The 21,646-nt window shown below is 34.6% G+C and overlaps 1 protein-coding gene and 1 non-coding gene across 3 annotated transcripts in view; both read left to right on the forward strand.

Annotated features, from left to right (window-relative positions):
- Positions 1-13,710, forward strand: part of TBC1D15 (TBC1 domain family member 15) — a 68,854-nt gene extending 55,144 nt beyond the window's left edge. For both annotated transcript variants that reach the window (XM_019748974.3, XM_019748975.3), the window contains 6 exons: positions 4,079-4,179; positions 8,034-8,133; positions 8,537-8,634; positions 10,771-10,887; positions 11,385-11,471; positions 12,381-13,710. In XM_019748974.3, coding sequence (XP_019604533.1) covers positions 4,079-4,179; positions 8,034-8,133; positions 8,537-8,634; positions 10,771-10,887; positions 11,385-11,471; positions 12,381-12,602 — 725 coding nt within the window. In that variant the 3' untranslated portion in view covers positions 12,603-13,710. The remainder of the gene's footprint in view (positions 1-4,078; positions 4,180-8,033; positions 8,134-8,536; positions 8,635-10,770; positions 10,888-11,384; positions 11,472-12,380) is intronic.
- Positions 10,509-10,627, forward strand: LOC148759091 (5S ribosomal RNA). The gene has a single exon (XR_016019558.1). It is a non-coding gene; the product is annotated as a 5S ribosomal RNA (ribosomal RNA).
- Positions 13,711-21,646: the final 7,936 nt, after the last annotated feature.

Raw genomic sequence — 21,646 nt, forward strand, 5'->3', positions numbered from 1 at the left:
AGCTCTCTGGCCACCCCCAGACTGTCATTCTTACCACTGTGCATTCAGCACCCCATCCTTTGCCATTTTGGTTTCTGTTACCACTGTAGGGAATAGGACCATCGTCCTAGGGAGCAAGTGGCACTGCTCCGAACTGTCAGATGGTAATTTTGAGACAGGAATTCATGGATTTTCTCAGAAGTTCCTGAAAGCCAGGTTCTTTTCAGGGCATAGGCTCAGACCAGCTAACTGGATGAATTGGTATTTTGTTTGTATTAACCCCACATTCTTTCTAGTCAAATACTTAAGTTATCTGAAACAGCCAAAGTTCCCAGTAAGAACTCTGACTTTGTGAGACACTAAGGTAGTTTTCATAGAGCAGCGGACCAAATTTCTTGCCTTTTACTCATAGTAAAGGAATTTGGGCTGTAAATTTACTCTTATAGGTGATTCTATCATATTTAGTTGTTTGGCTTCTTAGCCCATAGATGAGGTAGGTAAAGGTATATTTGTATTGAATACAATCCCATGAATAGTGAGGAAGGAGACAAAAAATGATCAAAGACAGACAGAAGAACTCAAGGAGGAGCACTTTTTAGTTAGTTCATTGACTCTACATCTGGGATATTTCTACGGGAGGTATCTTTTTTACAGTGTATGTTCATAATGATTACCCTGAATAACCAATAATAAGTTAAATCATATTCATAATACTATATAGGAAGGCAGAGGTGTCTAACTTAAAAAAATGATTTCCAACTCCTAAAATTTTAAAAAATTTGCTACTCTAAGGGCTAAGGTCTAGCTAACCTGGAAAACAGATCTATATGTAGATGAAAGTTTAAAGTGTGAGAAAGTGTACACTAGGATGAGAAGGAAGGAGTTCATTTCTCACACCTCCCCACTGAAACAAATTTGCTATGAAAATAGTTTTGGGAGCCGCTTCAGAGTTGTGGCCGTGCTGATTACGATGTGCAGCAGTTGGCACTGTACAGAATCTGAGTGTCACTGAACGCGAGTTTAAGCAGCGTCAGTCTTTCTTTAATTAAAAGGAATTTGTACACTAATTCTACCCCCGCAACTCATACCCCAACGAACATCATGTATAAGATAAAATAGATTAAAACCAACTAGAATACAAAGCTTAATTTGACTACTTGCTTCAGCTAAGACTTGCAGAAGAAATATGGTAGTGATGCCATATGAAAGCTGAAGACTTAAAGGATTAAATTAGCTTCTTAGAATTTTTCATTCATTATAACTTTATAATAAAGCACTTTTTTTCCCAGAGGAAAGGTGCTTTGTAAATCTTTTGAATAGCACACTTTGAAATATTTCTATTATAGACTACATGCAGTCAGTCAGACTCAGTAAAATAGTGCTCTTTTGCACTTCATTGAATTCAGATCAAATTTCTTTCATGCTTTAATTAGTTTAGCCTTTATATTTGTCATTGCTTTCACTGCGTCAGTGCTGTGTAGGGAAGTTGATGATAGCAATTTAGTCTTCCTTCCAATCTATTTGTTCTTTTCTTAAAAGTGTTGTATTAGGTTTCTCCAGAGAACCAGAACCATTAAGATTGTACGTATTTATCTATATTTTTTATATATGTATATTTATATGTACTGGGGGTGCCAAAAAATATATACAAGTGGACACTTTGGTCAGCGTTGCTCAAGTCGTAGTTTGCTGTAATCAGAAGTGTCCGGACGCTGATAGTAACCACTTTGAGCAGCTCTTGTAATTTCAGAAGTCAGATGTGACTTGTATTCATCTTTTGTTATCGGTATAATTGAGTATAACAATTTTAATACAGTTTTCCTTTCTTAAAATCTGTATACATTTTTTGCACACCCTCTGTATGTTTGTGTGTAAATATATCATATATATTACATATATATTGTATTATATATTATGTAGGTATTATGTGTATTATATATCATATGTCATATATATATCATATGTCATATATATGTGTGTGTGTGTGTGTGTGTGTATAACACATAAAAGTACAGACAGGGAGAAAGAGAGAAGCAAAGAAAAACAGCAATCCCACAGTCCGCTGTCTGCAAGCTGGAGACCTGGGAACGTTGCTGGGTGGTGTGGAGGACTGAGAGCAAGAGAGGCAATGGAGTAGATGCCAGTTGGAGTTTGAAGGCCTGAGAACCAGGAACACTGAAGGCAGGATCATATGAGTGTTCCAGCTCAAACAGCCAGGCAGAGGGCAAATTCAGCCTTCTTCCATCTTTTTTTCTGTTCAGACTCTCAAGGAATTTGATTATGCCCACCCACATTGGGAAGGGCCATCTGCTTTAATCACTTCACCAATTTAAGTGCTAATCTCTTACAGAAACACCTTCATAATCATTCCCAGAAATAATGTTTAACAAGACATCTGGGCATCCTCTGGCCCATTCCAGTTCACACATAAAATTAATCATTGCAAGTGTGCATTATTTTAAAAAGCATCTGCAATAAATAGGTAGAAACGTTTACGTTTGGATATCTTGTCACACGTCAGTTTTTTTCTGGCACTTTTCTCCAAATGTCTTGGTAACTCTATTGTTTGGTACTGTAATAATGGGATGACTGCTGTGGGAACCCAAGTGTTCTTTTGTGTTAATGTTCCGAGTCGAGCCATACTTTTACAGAGTGATGTATACACAGTGAGCTGATAAAGACTAGGCATAGCAGTAGATGGTAGGGCAGAGGAGGCTCAGAACTCATAGAGCTAAATATTCATTTGTAAGGAGATCCTGAGGTGATCCGAGTGCCTCTCAGTTATACATTTAATCTGAGTTTTTTTTCCAGAGACTTTGGCTTAAAAGCTTCCTGGGTCATTTCTAAAATTTTCTTCCAAAATAGGAAGAGCAAAGCGGAGTTGTGTATCACTTCTAGCAGAATATCCTCTTCCCTTTTAAAATATACTCTTTAAATGGGATTAGTGCACATAGATTTTGATGAGTGATAAAGATATACGCTTTGGATCTGCAAATGAAAGGCTGTATTTTGGATCTGCAAATGAAAGGCTGTATTTTCCACAGACTTCCCAAGCTACCATTGGAAAAAAATCTACGTAACCTTAACAAATGTAGAAAAATTTACCAAAGTTGAATGATAAATATGTATGTGAGAAGGCTTAGTGTGAGCTCTCATCCCTTTGTTGGTTCAAATATCTGTGTCTTGTCTGAAGTCTAATTGTAAAACAGTTAAGAAAATTGAGGTTTTTGTAAGTTGGAACTAAAAAATAAGCTTGACATGTTCCGGTGAAAAGTATGACCAAGACTTTTGGTTTGTTTTTAAATGAGGGGGCTGATTCTTTAACTTTCCATTTTCTATTTTTTTTTTTTTTTTTAAACAAGGGCTATAATTAGTGTCGTGACTAAGAAATTGTAACAGCATCAAAAGAAAGGTGGTCAAAGTGGTAGTTATAGGCACAAAATATTGATTGGGTAAAACCCCATTGCTAGCATTGGTTGGATGTAGAGTAACAAGAAAAGAAAGAAGACCATAGATAGAACTATGTAAAAAGAGGTACATAATTTTGTTGTGATTCTTTTTGTTTCTATCACCAGTGATCTGGTTGCTAAAGCTGTTGGATCCATTTTAATGCTTCTTTTACGTGGTTTATTCATGGCAGTTTGGCTCTGGACCACTCTGGCCTGACAACTTTTTCCCCCTTTTACAAAACTCTTCTCCCTTGATTTTTTCCACCCCCCTTACCTCTTTGACTATTCTCAAATCTCCTTTGAGTATGTACTCTTATATTTGATGTCCCTCTGGGTTTTCTCTTCTTTCTCAAAATGCTTTTGCACATTATTTTTTAATCACCCACTCTTGATAGTGATATCTATACTAAGACTCATAGTAGCAGGTGTATGTATCTGCTTGACATCTCGATCTGAAACAGCTCATCTTTTTCACCTGATTGCTAGACTTCCTCCTTCTTATTTATTTTCTTTTTTTGGTGAACATCAATATATACCATTTTCTGAATCAAAGAAAAGATACTTGTAAGTGAAATGGTGGTAATATGCACAGAAGGATACATAGACCTTAGGTTTTCAGAGACATGATTATTTTTTTCTATTCTTCTTAGGATATGTGCAAGGAATGAGTGACTTACTTTCCCCTCTTTTGTATGTGATGGAAAATGAGGTGGATGCCTTTTGGTGCTTTGCCTCCTACATGGACCAAATGGTAAGAATAGGGGTTCCTTCCTTTAATCAAACAAATTTTGAAAATTTTAGTTGCAGGATCTTATTGATGTTTGTATTTAGCCAATTGTGATGGAACTTAAAAAAAATGTTCCCTGTTGTTAGTTTATTCCTTTTTAAATAGCCTTTTCAAGAGGCTTGGAAATACTAGCATTTTTTTAATGCAAAAAGTAGATAGTAAGTGCCTGTAGTACAGGAATAATCAGATTTTAGTATCGGTAAATGCTTATGTTCTGTAGAAGAGCCATGGGTCATAGAATATTGATGAGAGGTGAATTTCAATTCTTGTGAAGTAGTTCAACTTTCATATCATCTGTTTCAGAGATAAAGCTTAGTCATGCCAAGTAATATCCTTACCTTTTGTGAACATTTTGGATTTTGTCATTATAGTAACTGATTTTTCTCCAGATGTGTTTGAACTATTTGTAACACTGACACTTAGTAATTCCCTGTTATTTTCTCAGAAGCATGTGTTATTAGAGTTGAACTATGTCTATATGTACAGATTATTACAAAGAACATTTTATCTATTTTCATTGATATATCTTGGTGACAGAGTTCTAGGACAATAGTACAGAGAGAATATTCACAGGGAAATAAAATGCAAGTTTTCTCAAGTAATCTATCAAAGAAAAAAAGCAGAGGGCCTAAAGTAGATAAAGGCATATGCAATCCACAGATTTGACTGCATAGGTCATTGTGTGCTGTTTCAAAATAAAACTGATATATTTGATGGTGGGCCATGATGTCGAATATTGCAATGGCTTGCTTGCAAGGGGATAAAGATTCTGAATATGTGATCACATAAAATGTTTTCTTGTAATATAGGTTTAACTTAAAGTTTCTGGGATACAAATGTGAAATTTGGAAGTGGTCTCCTTCTCTTTTATGATTACTTCTATTCTTCCCCTCTTGCTTGCCAAGTTTACTTTTCCCTTCAATTTTTCCCAATTTTTGTCTATTTCCTCAGGTCTTATCCAGGGTTCCCACTCATCCTCACTTCTCCTTCTTTTCCACATATTTGATAAGATTTGATAGTTTAAAAATACCTTTTACTATTGATAAATATTCAAATTATGCAGTCCTTTACCATAAACTAATATTTTTGGATTATTTGGAAAGATTATTAATTGCAGTAATCTAGTAATATCATAGTTTGCCTTCCTTACCTTTTTGATTGATTGATTTTACCTGCCTTCTTAGTTCCAATTACTCCAAAGTGCTCTAGAAACCTGAGGCATTTGTTATAAAGGTCTGTACAACTGATACTAATTGTATAAAAACTCTTGTCTGCCTTCCCTGTGTTTTTGTTGTTTACCTCTTTTCACTAGAGCTAGTATTCTTCTTGATAAAAGAGATCATGTTTTTGCTTAACTAGTTCTCTGGTATGCTTCCAGAATTTTCCTAATGCCTGATATGAAGTTTCTGCTCAACAGATTTTTGTAGAATAAACACATGAATATTTCCCCAGTGCTTAGTTTAGACCTCTACTTATAGCAAGTACTCCATAAGAATTAACATGAACATACTACGTTTAGTTTTTTACAGTAATAGTTTTCATAAAACTGAGCCAATATTGTCATGTTCAAATATATTGGTTTATGATGCCAAATACATATACACATTTGCATGTATATAGGTCTCAAATGTAGAGATACTTTCTGAACATCTGTAATATACACTTGACGGGATATTTGTCAGTTCTGTATATGAAGGTTCAGGTTCTTCTGTCTTTTTTCACAGTGAATGTTCTCTGTTTGCCTTTTCCATTGAGGATGGTCTGGGGATTTTTCTAGTTTTTATTCTAAAAAGATCTCTTAATATATTGTCTACTAACATCCTTTTTTTCATAATATTTAAATGAAAGGGCAGTATGTTGCAATCAAAATAATCTGCATGATTATTTTTCACGGTATTGCTGATTTTGGTGTCCTTAAATTGGCGCTATTGTTTGACTTCTTTATCTCATATAAGATTTACTTCTTATGTGATGGCTGAGCCTAATGTCCATAGATTTGCTTCTGTTGTTATTTACTCACATCTAATGGAGGTCTAGGTGTAAACTTTTGTCTGTTGAAATATTTGCAAAATGATCTAATGAACTTTCTTATACCTACCATTCATTTTGCCATATAGTTTAGTCCCCCCACATTCTTTCTCACCTCCCACCCCATATAATATATATACATGTGTATATGTATGTATATGTGTATGTACATGTGTGTGTATAAATATAAATACATATGCATGTATGCATACATACACATGTATATGTGTGCACATGTATTTATTTACAGATACAGTTGAAGCCTTTTGTATATCCAGCGTTGATCTTATTCCCCCTTCTGCAGGAATAGCTAGTTTTCCAAAGTTGGCTTCTGTCATTTTTGGGAGTGCTCCTTTTTATAGCTGAGTGGGTAGCAGTGGCTCTGCCATGTTGGTACTCCCAAACCAACTAGCCTTTGGCTGTGTCACAACAAAAATGATGTTGTCAATCAGAGTTAATTCTGCCTTTCCCTATAGGTCCATGTGGTAAACGTGAAGAAGTTAGATACCAAAGGCTTCTGTTAGTCCATTAAGCTAATTCTTTAAATCATTTATGAGAAACCCGTTTATTAAGAATCAGTAGACTTTAAACTTTTTTTTTCTTTTTTTTTTTTTTTACCAAGAATGAATGGTTTTTAATCTGATAGGTAGTCCTAATAAAGCATGATTATTGTCTCTAAAACTAAAAAAGAAGTGTGAGGGAAGGGATATTGTTCGTAGGCTTTTCGCAAGGGTTAGGACAGTAGGTCACCATAGAGGAGTTGGTGCACATTTTAAAGGGATCAGAATCATCTTAGAAGCCTTTCGCTTATTTTGGTGCCCCTTCTCTCTGACTCAAGTGTTGGTAGGAATCTACTCAGCTTTGAAGAGTTTTGAAAGTATGTGAACCACATAGCAGTTCTCAAAATTTGTGATCTCAGGATCCCTTCACACACTTAATTAAATATTATTGAGGACCCCAAGAGCATTTGTTTATGTGGGTTATTATGTCCATTGATGTTTATCATATGAAAAAGTAATATTGAGAAATTTATAAATATTTATTTAAAAATAACAGTAAACCTGTTATGTATCTTAACACATATAACATTTTAAAATGAAAAGTAAGTTTTCCAAAACAAATAGTTTACTGAGAAGAAAGATTGTTTTGCATTTCCATTTTCTTTAATGTCTAATTTAGAGGAAAACGGCTAGATTTTCATAATTGGTCCTGTATTCAGTCTGTTGCAATACCAGACATTATGTAGCCTTTACACTTGTGAGAATTTAAAATGCAAAATGCATATAATCTGTTAGTATTGTCATGAAAACGGTCTTGACTTCAGATTTCCTTAATGTCATCAAATCTAGGAAATAGTTAACTGTTTAAAATGGGATACATGTTAAAGCTAAAAATAATTTTAGTTCATGTGACAATTTGAAGAAATATTTAACAATGGAAGTGATTTGATAAAAGTTTATTTTCCAAATGTGTCTTCCTTTTGCCAAATCTTTCGAGGTAAGAAATTAGTGTATCAATCAGTCTACAAGCGGCTGTGTCTGCATTCTTCTTTATCTAAATCAAATGAAGAAAGGGAAAAAATTAATTCTTAGTTTGAGACCAAGGATTCTCTTTCCCTCCTTTTTAATGTTGCTTTAGCTTTTTAATTTGATGTGATTTTTAAAATATAACCGTTGTGGTATAAGACCAACATTTGTCCTTACATTCATGGTTTGGTTATCAGTGGTTATGTACTATAAAATATTTATTAAATATTACTTATGTGGTAACATGTATTTCCTTTTATAAAGCATCAAAATTTTGAAGAACAAATGCAAGGCATGAAGACCCAGCTAATTCAACTAAGTACCTTACTTCGATTGTTGGACAGTGGATTTTGCAGTTACTTAGGTAAGTTTAGTGAATCAGAACTATCCCCAGCAAATTATAGGGTAATACCCTGTATTTTGTAACAATGTAACAATGTAAATAACTCTTTTTAAAGACTTATATGCTCTACTGCTGTTGCCTTGATTCCCCTGAGGAATAAAAGTGTGGGAACAAACTGTCTTTGTATAATTATGTTGTAAAACCGCTTATTCATAAAATGAATTATTCGTTATTTTGTGGTTTTCTTTTAAAGAAGCCAGCCTGCAAATTTGAATTGTTTCCTTGAATTAGTAGAAGACAATTAAATTTATAGGACTTTTAATATAGGATGCATAGAAAAATTTGAGTTTGAAATAGATAACTGTATTCTGAGATAATTAGTATAAGAGTAAGCCATATATATATATTTTTTCCTTCTGTATAGAATCTCAGGACTCTGGATATCTTTATTTTTGCTTCAGATGGCTCTTAATCAGATTTAAAAGGGAATTTAGTTTTCCAGATATTCTTCGATTATGGGAGGTAAGTTCTTAAATTATACAAATATAATATTTATCATGGAAAGCAACAATTTATTCTATAGAATATAAATGGATTGTAATAGCCTAACTGAAATTTCTAAAGTATATTCCAAAATTCTGATAGTTGTCTCTCTTTAAAAATTATTGATCTTGAAGTGACTATATGGTCTTTGGAGCTTTTTTCTGTAAATCATAATCCTTATGACACTGGGATTAGTACGTTTCCCAGAACCAGTTCTCTAGACCATATGTGCCTGTGTTCTTTCCTAGACAGACTTGAGTATGTAAGGTCCTGCTACATTTCTGATACACATTTGTATAGAGTTCAAGGATGTTTTGGCAGGACAGTCAGTTGAGATGGCACTTTGTAGTCTGAGGTATTGGGAGGGAGCTGACTTGTGTTTTTTTTTTTTTTTTAAAGAAATTTATGTTAGAGCAAAATACTGAGAATAATATAGCAAACATCCCGCCATCCATATTTAACATGGAAACATTCTGCCATATTTATTTCTAGTTTTTTCTCTCAGAAAACAAATTGAAGATACAGCTCACATCTTTTTTAATCACCACCTCAAGTCCCATTTCTCCGCGACTCTACAGGATATTCATGATCATGCTTTTGGTGTATACCCTTTTATTCCATTTTGTACCCAGGACAACTCTTGATGGAAAACAGAAAATCATTATTTCCTTTACAAATATTTAGTAATATTAACAGATTGAGGTGCTTTTAAAATAGAATATTGATATAATGACTGACGGCTACCTTATCTTTATAAAGATAAGGGATCACAGAAATTCTCCCAAGGAAAGAATAGGGGCGATAATCCATTTGGATAATAAATAGACTTACATACAGTGGAACCTCAGTGCCCTCTGAAGCTACAGATGGAAATTGTTTCCTATACTTTTGGTGACTAATGCCATTAGAGAAGCTGATGCACTGATTGAAGGGTCATTGTTCTGTGGAGGATCACTTCCTCTGTTTGAAATTAGAAGTAAAATTCACATATTCTTGATCGGGAGTCATATTTTAAAGTTTATTGATTTTGTTAAATTAGTATCTCAACTTCTTTAAAGGATGAATTGAGAATATAATTATCACATAGCTAGAATAACTCCCCAATCTTTGTTTACCAAATACATTGGAACTTTAAATGAAACCTTTGAGGTTAATTGCATTTTAATTAAACTTTTAAAAATTGGATTTAATCTGAAAGTTATTCAACTTGATTTACTTCTGGTGAAAGAAGTAAACCATTTCAGGTATACTTTAGTAGTATTGTTTACATGGGTCTTTTTGTCTTTCCATATACGATATTAGGTACACTAACCAGGAGGAAATAAGACCTTAAATTTGAGGACATTACTTATATTTAAGAAGAAGTGCAGCTATTGATCAAATGTTTTATGTGTTTGGTATAAATTTTGGGTAGTTAATTCAGTTTTTGTCACAATCAGCTATACTCTGAGTTACATAATGGGAAATTTATAGAGTTATCTCTGGGTGTTTTTGATTTCATGCATTGTATAACCAATTCTTTTCTTATTTCCAGGATTTAGCATTTTTTTTTTTTTTTTTTCCTTCAGAGACTGAGGATGATTTAAAAGTGAGAAACTGAAAATTCAGAATAATATTGAAAATGCCACCAACCCTCTACAACCTTGAATTTAACCTTATGGCTGTGGCTCCTTAATTAATGCCATTTATCATATTGGTTAGACTCAGTGATTTGCTTATTGTAGTTACCTAAAGAGCCACATTTGGAATTGATCATATTCACATAATGTTAAGCTTGATGTTAGTTATTTTGTAGGTAAAGGTAAGACCTCCCTTCTCCACTGCTCATTTTCTAGATAGAAAAACAGTGGACTGTCTACGGCCATACCACCCTGAACGCGCCCGATCTCGTCTGATCTCGGAAGCTAAGCAGGGTCGGGCCTGGTTAGTACTTGGATGGGAGACCGCCTGGGAATACCGGGTGCTGTAGGCTTAAAAAAAAAGAAAAACAGTGGACTACCCCATCTGGGCAACTTTGGCTATGCCTAGAAGTCACATAGAGTTCCGCATTGTACCTATAAGGAAAATATTTTAGAATTGATATAGTTTGCTAAATAGTTGTTCTATGTTTTATAGGTAATGTGGACTGAACTACCATGTAAAAATTTCCATCTTCTTCTCTGTTGTGCTGTTCTGGAATCAGAAAAGCAGCAAATAATGGAAAAGCATTATGGTTTTAATGAAATACTTAAGGTAGTTATTCCTTCAATTTATATCATAGTATTTTGGCTCTTTTCTCTATTTGGTGGTACTGATATACAAAACATTTCCTTGGAGCTTCATTGAATCTTTTGAGTAACTTAAATTATATCAATAACAGTTCTAGAACTGACTCTCTGAGAATGACAGTTCAACAAATACATATTGGCCAGTTATTTTTACTTGGCTAATTAAAAAGAAAAGGAAATTCAACAAATGTTCTTTTGTGTAGTTTAGTTTTCTAAAAAAAATATGCTGTATTTTGCTTATAATTTTGAGATAGTAGACTTGAGTCAGCTGCTGGATTTCATGTTCCATAAACTTATTAGCTATCATTTAGCTTTAAAACTTGAAATAATCTAAGGAAAGATATATTGAATTTTCTGTTTATTTGTAGTATGTGCATATTTTTATTTTAAGGATTTTACCTGCAGTGAAATATAGCGTAATAAATTGTCAGTTTTGTTTAACATTTTATTGTTTCATTTTAGCATATCAATGAATTGTCCATGAAAATGGATGTGGAAGATGTACTATGCAAGGCAGAAGCCATTTCTCTACAGATGGTAAAATGCAAGGTATGCAGTGTTTTAAATCACTGCAGGATTTTTGGCTTATACATTTTTGGTGGGTTGAGGTCAAGAAAACATTTTTCTTCTTAGAAGTGAAATAAATGGCAGTTTTAGCAAGTTGAAGGCAGACACAAATCATTGCCTAGCATTTTGTTCACCATTATAGATTTAGAGCATGTAATTGAAACAGTTGATTAATTATGTTAGATGGGAAACATATAATAAGGCAAAATGGCAAAAGTAATGAAAATGTTTCTGTTACAACCAAAGAGTCTGTAGGATTTAACTAAGCATTGGTATGTTATCCAGTTGAGTTAGTGAATATAGAATAATTAAGTCTGTGTCATTACATTTCTATCAGTCATACTCTTAATTTATCTGAAAACAAGGTGGATTTGATGTATTATGATCGGAATTCAAACCAAATCATACTTGTGATGTATTTTGGCTTTTGCAGTGAGAATTCTTATTTGGTCTTTGTGTCATTATTTTTATTTGTTCATGGTTCCAAATACTCATTTTGGTTTAGTTCTATAAACACTTATTTGGTAGCTATTCTGTTCAAAAAACGTGTCAGCGAGATACTGCTTACCTTTAAGGATCCTTTGTGTACTAAGGGGAAAGTATGATATAAGTAAGATATTATAAATGCTAAATATTAGTAAACTATATGTTTGTGGGAGTGATGAGGACGAGAATGGCTAATTCAGAATAGTCAGGGAATCACTTACGAAAAAAGTGGTTACGATTTCATTTGGAGTGGAGAAGGAAAGTTTTAGAGGGCACCTAACAATAGCACTGTTAGGACAAATGTTCAGATTCTGGAATCATTGTAGTCTTAATTAGAAGTGTTACTTTGTGATTACTTTTCCTCTGTAGTGAGTGATGGTTTTATGTTTGATTTATCATACTCAGGAATTGCCACAAGCAGTTTGTGAGATCCTGGGGCTTCCAGACAATGAACTTACAACACCAGATTCAGACACTGGTGAAGATGAAAATGTTGGCCTGACCAGCTGTCCTCCATCTGCATTTCAGAGTAACTCCTTGCCTGTACTTGCTGCCAGTGAAGCCAGAGATGACAACCCAACACAAATATCAGTGTCCCCAAATGTTAGCAGGTTAACACCTGCATGATCCTTCTTCTCGCTTACTTCTTGAAGAGACACTTTGTTGCAACTTTTTTTCAAGTACTTGAAAGGTGGAAATTTAAAATCTTGGTATTGATCATGCTTTAAGGTTTATGGAAAGAAAGTGTACTGATGTTCTTGCATTAAAGCTTTACAAAGATTTACACTAATTATTTTTGTAGTTACTTCTACCAAATAGCCTTTCTTTTTCAATAACATTCCTTAGTATTTTTATAGCCAAGTACATTTTATTTTCTTGCTGATGAACTGGAATTGGATAAATATTAAAAGTGGATGAGTTGGAAATTATGCACTTTGAAAACATTCACTTTGTTTACTCTAAGTTTAGTGGGTTTTGGATTCGATTAAATTAAATATAGAGCCTTTCTATAGCATTCTTAAGCTGAGAAGTAGATTGCTACCCAGTGATGAAAGAAAAGAATTTGTTTTTCTCTGTTGTTTACAACAATACTCAGCTTAAATATTTATGATAGTTGAATGTGATTTGAATTGGACATTTTCATCAATGCAATTTAATGTAGATAAAGAGCTCTTTCAACCATAATAAGTGGATTGGCAGTATATTTTTTACATTGAGCTTTTCTTCACATGTATATAAAAACTATATAAGTACTTATTTATGAGTATAAGAAAGGATAGGCATATTTTCTTTAACTGAATAAACTTGACTATTGATTTATATAACCTGATTTGACAAAATTAATACATAGCTTCAATATGAGATCTTTTTCAAAACTATTTTCTTAACCATTTATTTCATGAGGCTACATTCAACCCTGTACCTGGTGTAATTTTAAAATTAATTGCTTATAACCTCACTTTACTAATAATGTTTATTATCTTTCCTAATAATGTATTAACTAATTAATCAGGTCTTTAAATTTTTATAAACTCTTTGCAAAAAGCTTATGTCAAAAATTTCAATATACTATCATGAGTCTCAACATAATTCTTTTTTATATATGAATGAAGCTGTTGTTTTTACCATGCAGTGTTGCATGATTTTAAGTTATGTGGAATTAACATAACTGAATCCGTTTTAATTGTAATTTGTTAACTCCTGTACATATCATTAAAATAAATTTGAAGTTGAAGTAGTGTTTTCAGTTAAATTACAACTAGAAATAGCCTGCTAGTTATTCAGTAGAAAAATAAAATCCAAGATGGACCCTGTACATCTCATATTTTTATGTAATTGAAATAATCATTTGAATGACTTGTGGAAGTGAGAAAGAAACATGACCCCTTGTATAACAAAAATTTTTCACCAGCATGAAATTGGGCATAGTGTTGCCATGGAGGATATAATTATGTGATACAGTAAAGCAGCTTGCTACAATTGATGCTAATAAAATAAATTAAAAGTTATGCAGTTCTAAAATGGTCTAATAGATAGAATTTTTTCCTCCCAGAAAGCTAGGGAACCAAATGAACTTTATTCCTACTTGAGCATTAACTGACAATCATGAGAGTAGAACCATTAGATTTTAGTTTTTAATATCATATGTGTGTTATCTTTCATCAGTTAATAATGAGTAAGCCTATTCAGAAAAAAAAGTAAACTGATCAAACACTCAGCATCTCCAGCCTTTCATTTCCTGCTGTTCAGGAAATTGCTTAGAACATCTTGATGTCCTTCTTGTTCTTCCTGGAAGGGGCTTTTGGGGATTTTGTTCCTACTACGTAATGTGATAGCTACTTCAGAGTTTTAAAAAATCTTAATACATTTAGTAAGTTGAACTTTTGTCAAGTTTTACTGTGAAACTACATTTTAAAACATTTTTACTAAACAGCCTGAATTTTTATCTAGCACTTTTTTTGATATGAAAATGATGTTACAGTGCTAGATAGTTTTTATTACAGTTCACTTGCAATAGTATATTAATTTCAGGAGTACAACATAGTGATTCAACATTTATATACCTTATAAAGTGATCTCCTTAATAAGTCTAGTAACCAACCATCTGTCATTGTACAAAGTTATTATGATATTACTGACTTATATGCCCCATGCTGTATATTACATCCCTGTGAATTATTTTATAAGTGGAAGTTTGTGCCTCTTATTACCCTTCACCTTTTTGGCCCTCCCTCTTTACCCCCCTCCTCTCTGGCAACCATCAGTTTATTCTCTATAAGTCTGTTTCTGGTTTGTTTGTTTTATTTTTTTATATTCCACATGTAAGTGAAATCATACTGTATTTGTCCTTCATTGTCTTGACTTATTTCACTTAGCATAATACCCTCTAGACCTATCCATGTAATCTCAAATGGCAAGATATGGCTGAATAATATTCCATTTGTGTGTGTGTATATATATTTATATACCACATCTTTATCTGTGCATCTTTCAGTGGACACTTAGGTTGCTTTCATATCCTAGCTATTGCAAATAATGCTGTCATGAACTTAAGGAGCACATAGCTTTTTGAATTAGTGTTTTTGTTTTTTTTGGATAGATACCCAGAAGTGGAGTTGCGGGGTCATAAGGTAGTTCTATTTTAAATTTTTTGAGGAACCTCCTTACTGTTTTCCATGTGGCTGCACCAATTTGCAATCCCACCAACAGTACATGAGGGTTCCCTTTGCTCCACATCCTCACCAACACTTGTTTGTTGTGTTTTTGATAATAGCCAATCTGACAGGTGTGAGGTGATACTGTGATTTTGATTTGCATTTCCCTGAAGATTAGTAATGTTGAGCACCTTTTCATGTGTCTGTTGACCATCTGTCTTCTTTGGGAAAATGTCTGCTCAGATTCTCTGCCCATTTTTTAATCAGATTGTTTCTTTGATGTTGAGTTGTATGAGTTCTCGATATATTTTGGATTAACCCCTTACCGGACATGTCATTTGCAAACATCTCCCATTCTGTGGATTGCCTTTTCCTTTTGTTGATAGTTTCCTTCACTGTGCAAAAAGCTTTTCGGTTTGAAGTAATCCTGTTTGTTTATTTTTGCTTTTGTTGTCCTTTCCTGGGGAGGATGCTAGAAAGTCTTAGAATCCACAAAATCCAGTTAGCAAATACTATGTAAAATTGAGTAGCAAATACTATGAAAATTACTGAAATAGACGGTTCAGGTACATTTTTTAGTCTAACTTTTTAAAGATTTGTTTTCAGTTTTCACCAGATGTTCTACACCTTAGTAACATGTAAAATATGTGCTGTATTATGTGATACTTAAAGTTGTTAAAATTCAGGTAATCAATTTCACTGTAAAAAGTATTTTCAATTCTGATACGAATCTGTGGGAAACCTTTTCAGATTTAAGGACATCCCTATTTTGATTGTTGCACGTGTCCGGGATTCTTCATCTCTACATTAGGAACTTTAGTCTTGATGATTAAAGCTTTTTTGAGTAAGGTAAACAGGCTTTTGGGATAGATAGTGAATGAGTGTTGCTGAACCTGACGTTTCCAAGGGTTTCTGTGGATGCCGTCTAATTCTTAGGGGAAGTTCATATAATTATGCCCATTATTAAAGTTTGTATAACCCAAGTAACCCAAGATATTAACTGAAGAAGCCAGAACTTCATTTGACTTGTGTGCAGGTATGTAACAAAGTGATGTCATGCCAGCTTGAATTTCTTTACTTGGGGTTTTCTGAAGATGTGCAAACCTCTTAACCGTATTTGAAGTCTTGTATGCATATTTTGGGGGAGCGGTCATAGCGTTTCTTAAAAAATTCTCTGTTTTCCCCAAAAGTTGAGAGCCATTGCTATAAATTATTTAATGTGAGAATAATATAATTTATGACTCATGCTAATGATTTTGTGTGCTAAACCTCCAGTAATTAAAACTGTCTTCAGAGTACTCATTTCCAAATCGTGGTCTGTATTATCAAAATTCGTGTCCAAGCTCTACTACAGACCCATGGAATCAGAATCTTTAGAAGTTGCATTTTATCAGGCATCCAAATAGTTCCTGAAACTCCCTGAAGTTAGAGAACTGCCAATTTAATACATACATATTGTATTTCATAGGTTAATGTTTTGGCTTATGGGCAGGTAGACAAGTCCCTAAGTTTTTAAAAAGTAGTTACTTGATTTTCTAAGGTGAATTTGCTCTAGTTGTGGTCACCATTTTTAATAAAAAGTGATGCCAGTCATCTTAACCTATTATTTTATTAGATTTCCTGCTCCATTCTTACATTTTGAAGATAAACTTTCATGAAACAGGATTAAATTTGAAATCAGCCTGAAAGGTTTCCATCAGTATCTAATGTCATTACCTGATAATAAATATCTGTACTTATTTGTGCTTTTAATGTGAATACACTGCCATTTGAATGATGCAGTATATTTGGCCTGTTCTCCCCTTGGGTCCTCATATAATAATATGGGAATTTTCAGTTGTGGATTTTTAGGCGTTCTGATTACACATATTTTTCTCACTGTTTTGTAAGTAGACTTCTATTTTTCAGGCTATCCATCCTAACATGTTGCGTACGGATCACTAGAATCTTCACGAGGGATTTAAACTCCGCTGTACGCAACCTGTTAACACAGGGAAAAACAGAGTGTTGTCCTTGGATGCAAGGATGGGGTCAGGTAGGGCAGTTATGACTGGACATACTTGTATAACACTTTTTGGATATCCAAAGCTCTCTTTCAGCCCATGTGAAGTTATACTTTACAAACTTGCTATAAAGAAAAACTATAATCAAAGTCTTTTTCTAAGAACTACCAGTAATCAGAAATACCATATTTGCCTAATGTAGTTCAATCCCTAAAGTTAGAACTGGAATGCTAGAATAATAGGGAGGTCAGCTATTAAATATGCTTCTTTGTTAATTATCTGTATCGTGTGTTTCTCCTCACATATCTATGTTCAAAAGAAGACGGAAAAGAACAACCTCCTGTAAGCTTGGCTGTGATCAATGAGCAGTCTAGTTCTGATTCAGCTTTTTTAATTAAAAAGACTTACTAACCTCAGAGATAGGCTTTTGCTGTGACAGTCAATAATAGAGGTTTCCCAACACCATACTAGTTGTATTGGAGGTATATGAACCAATGGGTTTGTAGATGGCTTTAAAACAGGGCTGTGTTTTAGATTGCTTTAGATGTTGTATGGCCTGATTGTAAAGTGACTAGGATCTCTTCCGTGGTGGATCCCAGGCTCACTTTGAAAGCAAATTGCTCTCCAGTGGAGAAGCCATCAAGGTCCTGAGTGTTCAGCAGTTACACTGCAAGCTGCTGTCTCTGTTGGACATAGTATGCGGGATACACCCGAAGAAAATTTGGGCCACATGCTTTTTGTTAGCTGAGGCAAGTGTTCAATGATCCAAATGGAGTATTGCTGACTAGGAAGTCATTAGCAATTAACAGTGTCTAACCCAAATAGACGATTTGGGTAAAGACTTAAGTTATCTAAGTGAAATTGTTTAGGTGCTTTTACTTTTTGTACTCTTAATAGAAGTACTACCATTATAAACGCACAGATGCTCCTATACCCTCCTCTCCACCTTCCCCCAAAAGGACAAAATTCAAGATACATTCTGTTGCACATATGGTATAAAGAAGGTAAGTCAAAAAACTGAAATTTGTTAAATGGCTCAATTTAAAATCATCTTCTGAGTAGCTTTGGGATAAATAATTATTCTCTTGGTTTACGGAGCTTTTAAGGATTCTGTATAAAGGGCTAATGAACTTCCCGAAGGAGGTGAAAGGCAGCCTGATGGTTCTCACTAGTTTCTTCCACGTCCTATAAACCAACAGTATTTCCCAAACTCCCCTTTAACCTTTTTTGTTTAGTATGACTTGTGCTGAAATTGTATTGATTTGTGAAGACAGAGGGAAGAAGAATCCCTTTCGTTGGCATTTCATACCTGAGAAGGGTGACGAAACCCTAGCTTCATAAACTACAACTTGCAGAATGAATGGGTTAGTCTTGGCAGAGGCACATCTTAAGGGAGGACATTTAAGGAATAAGAATGCATTAGCTGAGATCAGATGGCAGAATCCTGGAGCCATCACTCAGCCTCAGCAAAATCCTTTTTTCTAATCTCTTGGTCCTAACAGCTCCAGTTGAATCATCCCACACATGAGAACCTACCCTCTCTCTTCCAAACACCAATAGAGAAGGAGATGCTTTACCACAGAAATTCTCGTTTCTTTTGGTCACTGATTTTGCGGTGCTTTTCACGTGTCTGGGTGGCTGAGTTTTCCCTATCCCTTCAACTCTGTCATTCAGAATTAGACATAAAAGGTAAATTTAGAAGAGTGGGAGTTTCTGTGAGAGAGCTCAGATATTTGTGACCGTTATTTACATTCAAGTCTTAAATTCGTTTTGAGTTGATTTTTGTGTATTGTGTAAGATTGTGGGCCAGTTTCATTCTTTTGCATATCGATGAGCATTTCATTTGATAGCTTCACAGTGGAGTGATTTCATCAGAGGCCTGGCCTTGGTCTAGGGTGCCCTTTTTTTTTAAATTAAAGTTTATTGGGGTGACAATTGTTAGTAAAGTTACATAGATTTCAGGTGTACAATTCTGTATTACATCATCTATAAATCCCATTGTGTGTTCACCACCCAGAGTCAGTTCTCCTTCCATCACCATATATTTTAGAGGGTCCTTTTTAATGTCTTAGGATCCTAAGTTTATCTTAAGGATTCTCACATTGAGAGTATCACCATAAATTAAAAAAAGAGTAGACAATCTTCTTTGTCAAACTGGCTTTTAAAAACCTTAGAAATTTTGCATGCTTTTTTTCTCTTTGTTTTCTTAGTTACCTGCTATCACTGAGTCAGTTTCTTGGTTACAATTTAGAGCCCTAGACCTGTGTAAACACACATAACATGAGGTATCTTGATAGGTGGAACATCTGGGCATATAGTGCAACTTGCTTGGCATTTGTTTCCTCAAGGAATTCAAGGTGGCTTAGGAGGGGTATGTGTGGATGCTTGGATCACCTTATGCTTTATGTTCTTGCCATAGATGGAGAGTTGATTCTATAAGCTCTGGGAGTCAGATGTTAGAAAAAAAATTCAGTCCAACTGATGGAATTGTTCATTTCAGAAAAATGTCCACTAATTTATGAATGTGACGCAGAAGAGCTAAACTATTTGGGCACAGGTTTTGGAGTCAGCCAGTCATGAATTTGAGACTTGGCTCAGTTCCTTCTTAATTTGGGGACCATAATCATTCTCTCTGGGCCTCCGGTTTCTCACCTATACGTGGGGATAATACCTACCGCAGTTGTGAGGAGTAGTGGAGTACATATAAAATGTTTAATATGGTTCCTGACATGATTAAGCATTAATAAATGCTATCATTATCATATGACAACGAAACATACTGCCACAGGCCATCTTTTTTAATCTTAATAATACTCTGTGGTTTGTTTTTCCTCCCCAAACATACTATACTACAGGAAGAGCCCTGGGGCACCATTCGGTTTGTTTCCCATTGACTGAAGTAATTTTAATTTCAAATCTGAACTGTGTATTCTGTTTTCATTTGAGCCACTGCCTCCCTGACCCCAAAATAAATCACTGTCTCCTGTGTGCTTCAGTTTTTTAAAAATTTTATTGGGGAACAGTGTATTTCTCCAGGGTCCATCAGCTCCAAGTCGTCCTTCAGTCTAGTCGTGGAGGGCGCAGCTCAGCTCCAAGTCCAGTTGCTGTTTTCAATCTTAGTTGCAGGGGGCACAGCCTACCATCCCATTTGGGAATTGAACTGGCAAACTTGTTGAGAGCTCGTGCTCTAACCAACTGAGCCATCTGGCCGCCCCTGTGCTTCAGTTTTAATCCTCTTCAAATTGGGCTTAAATGTGTTTGCCTTTTATCAATCTCCCTTTACGAAAGTTGTTATAAAAACATAATGAGAACCCAAGTATAAGATACACCTGTTATTTTGCTTAATTCAGTCTGAGCATTCTCATGTCTACCCTCTTGGTCAATATAGCAAATAATACAAATAAAAACAATCACAAGGCATGTCTGTAGTAAGCATTTTTAGGAGCATGAGAAATTAGTCAATGAACATTTTATCCCCCTGGCTGTAAGGTAAATGCCTGGCTCTTGCCTCCTAAGATTTGAGAGTCTCAGTATCCAGTGCATACATTCAGTTAATCACCGCTTTTCAAGATTATACCCCAAGTCTCAACTATGGCTGGTGCCCTTCTGTCAGGAGGACCTCTGTTTTACCGTTTCCAGAGAAGAAGCTCCACTCATCTGCCTGGGGGCAGGGAGGGAAGTGGTGTGGCTATGTAGAATAAGGGAGGGAAATAATGGGGTTTTAACTACTCCCCTTTTAAAATAACAGCTTCATGAAGATATAAGTCACATGCCATAAAATTCACCCTTTTAAGGTGTATAGTTCAGTGGTTTTTAGTACATTGGCAAGAGTTGTGCAACTAGCACCAATATCTAATTTTAGAATATTTTCATCATCCTCAAAAGAAACTCTGTACCCATGAGTAGTTATCCTTCCCCTCCCTCCAGCCCCTGGCAACCACAAATTCTCTCTCTCTCTCTCTTTCTCTCTCTCTCTTTTTGCCCTTTCCAGACATTTCACATACATGGAAGCATACAATATGTGGACTTCTGTGACTGGCATTTTTCACTTGTAATGTTTTCAAGGTTTATTCATGTTCTAACACATATTAGTACTTCGTTCCTTTATATTGCTATTTATGTATATACCATATTTTGTCTTTTCATCAGTTGATATTTGAGTTGTTTCTACTTTTGACTATTATGAATTATGCTGCTGTGAACATTCATATACAACTTTGTGTGTGGACATGTGTTTTCATTTTTCTTAAGTGTATACTTAAGAGTGACATTCCTGAGTTATATGGTAACCCTAGGTTTTTCTGAGGAACTGCCAAACATTCTTTCAAAATGACTACACCATTTTATGTATACCTAGAAATAAAATTGCTGGGCGATATGGTAACTTCATAGTTAGTATTTTGAAGAACTAACAAACTTTTCCAAAGTGGCTGTGCCATTTTTCAATTCCACCAACAATGTATGAGGGTTTCAATTTCTCCACTTTCAATACTTACGTCTTTTTTTATTTTAG

This window comes from Rhinolophus sinicus, chromosome 1 (genome assembly GCF_057876585.1).
Source record: "Rhinolophus sinicus isolate RSI-liver-muscle chromosome 1, RSI-T2T, whole genome shotgun sequence".
Taxonomy (NCBI): domain Eukaryota; kingdom Metazoa; phylum Chordata; class Mammalia; order Chiroptera; family Rhinolophidae; genus Rhinolophus; species Rhinolophus sinicus.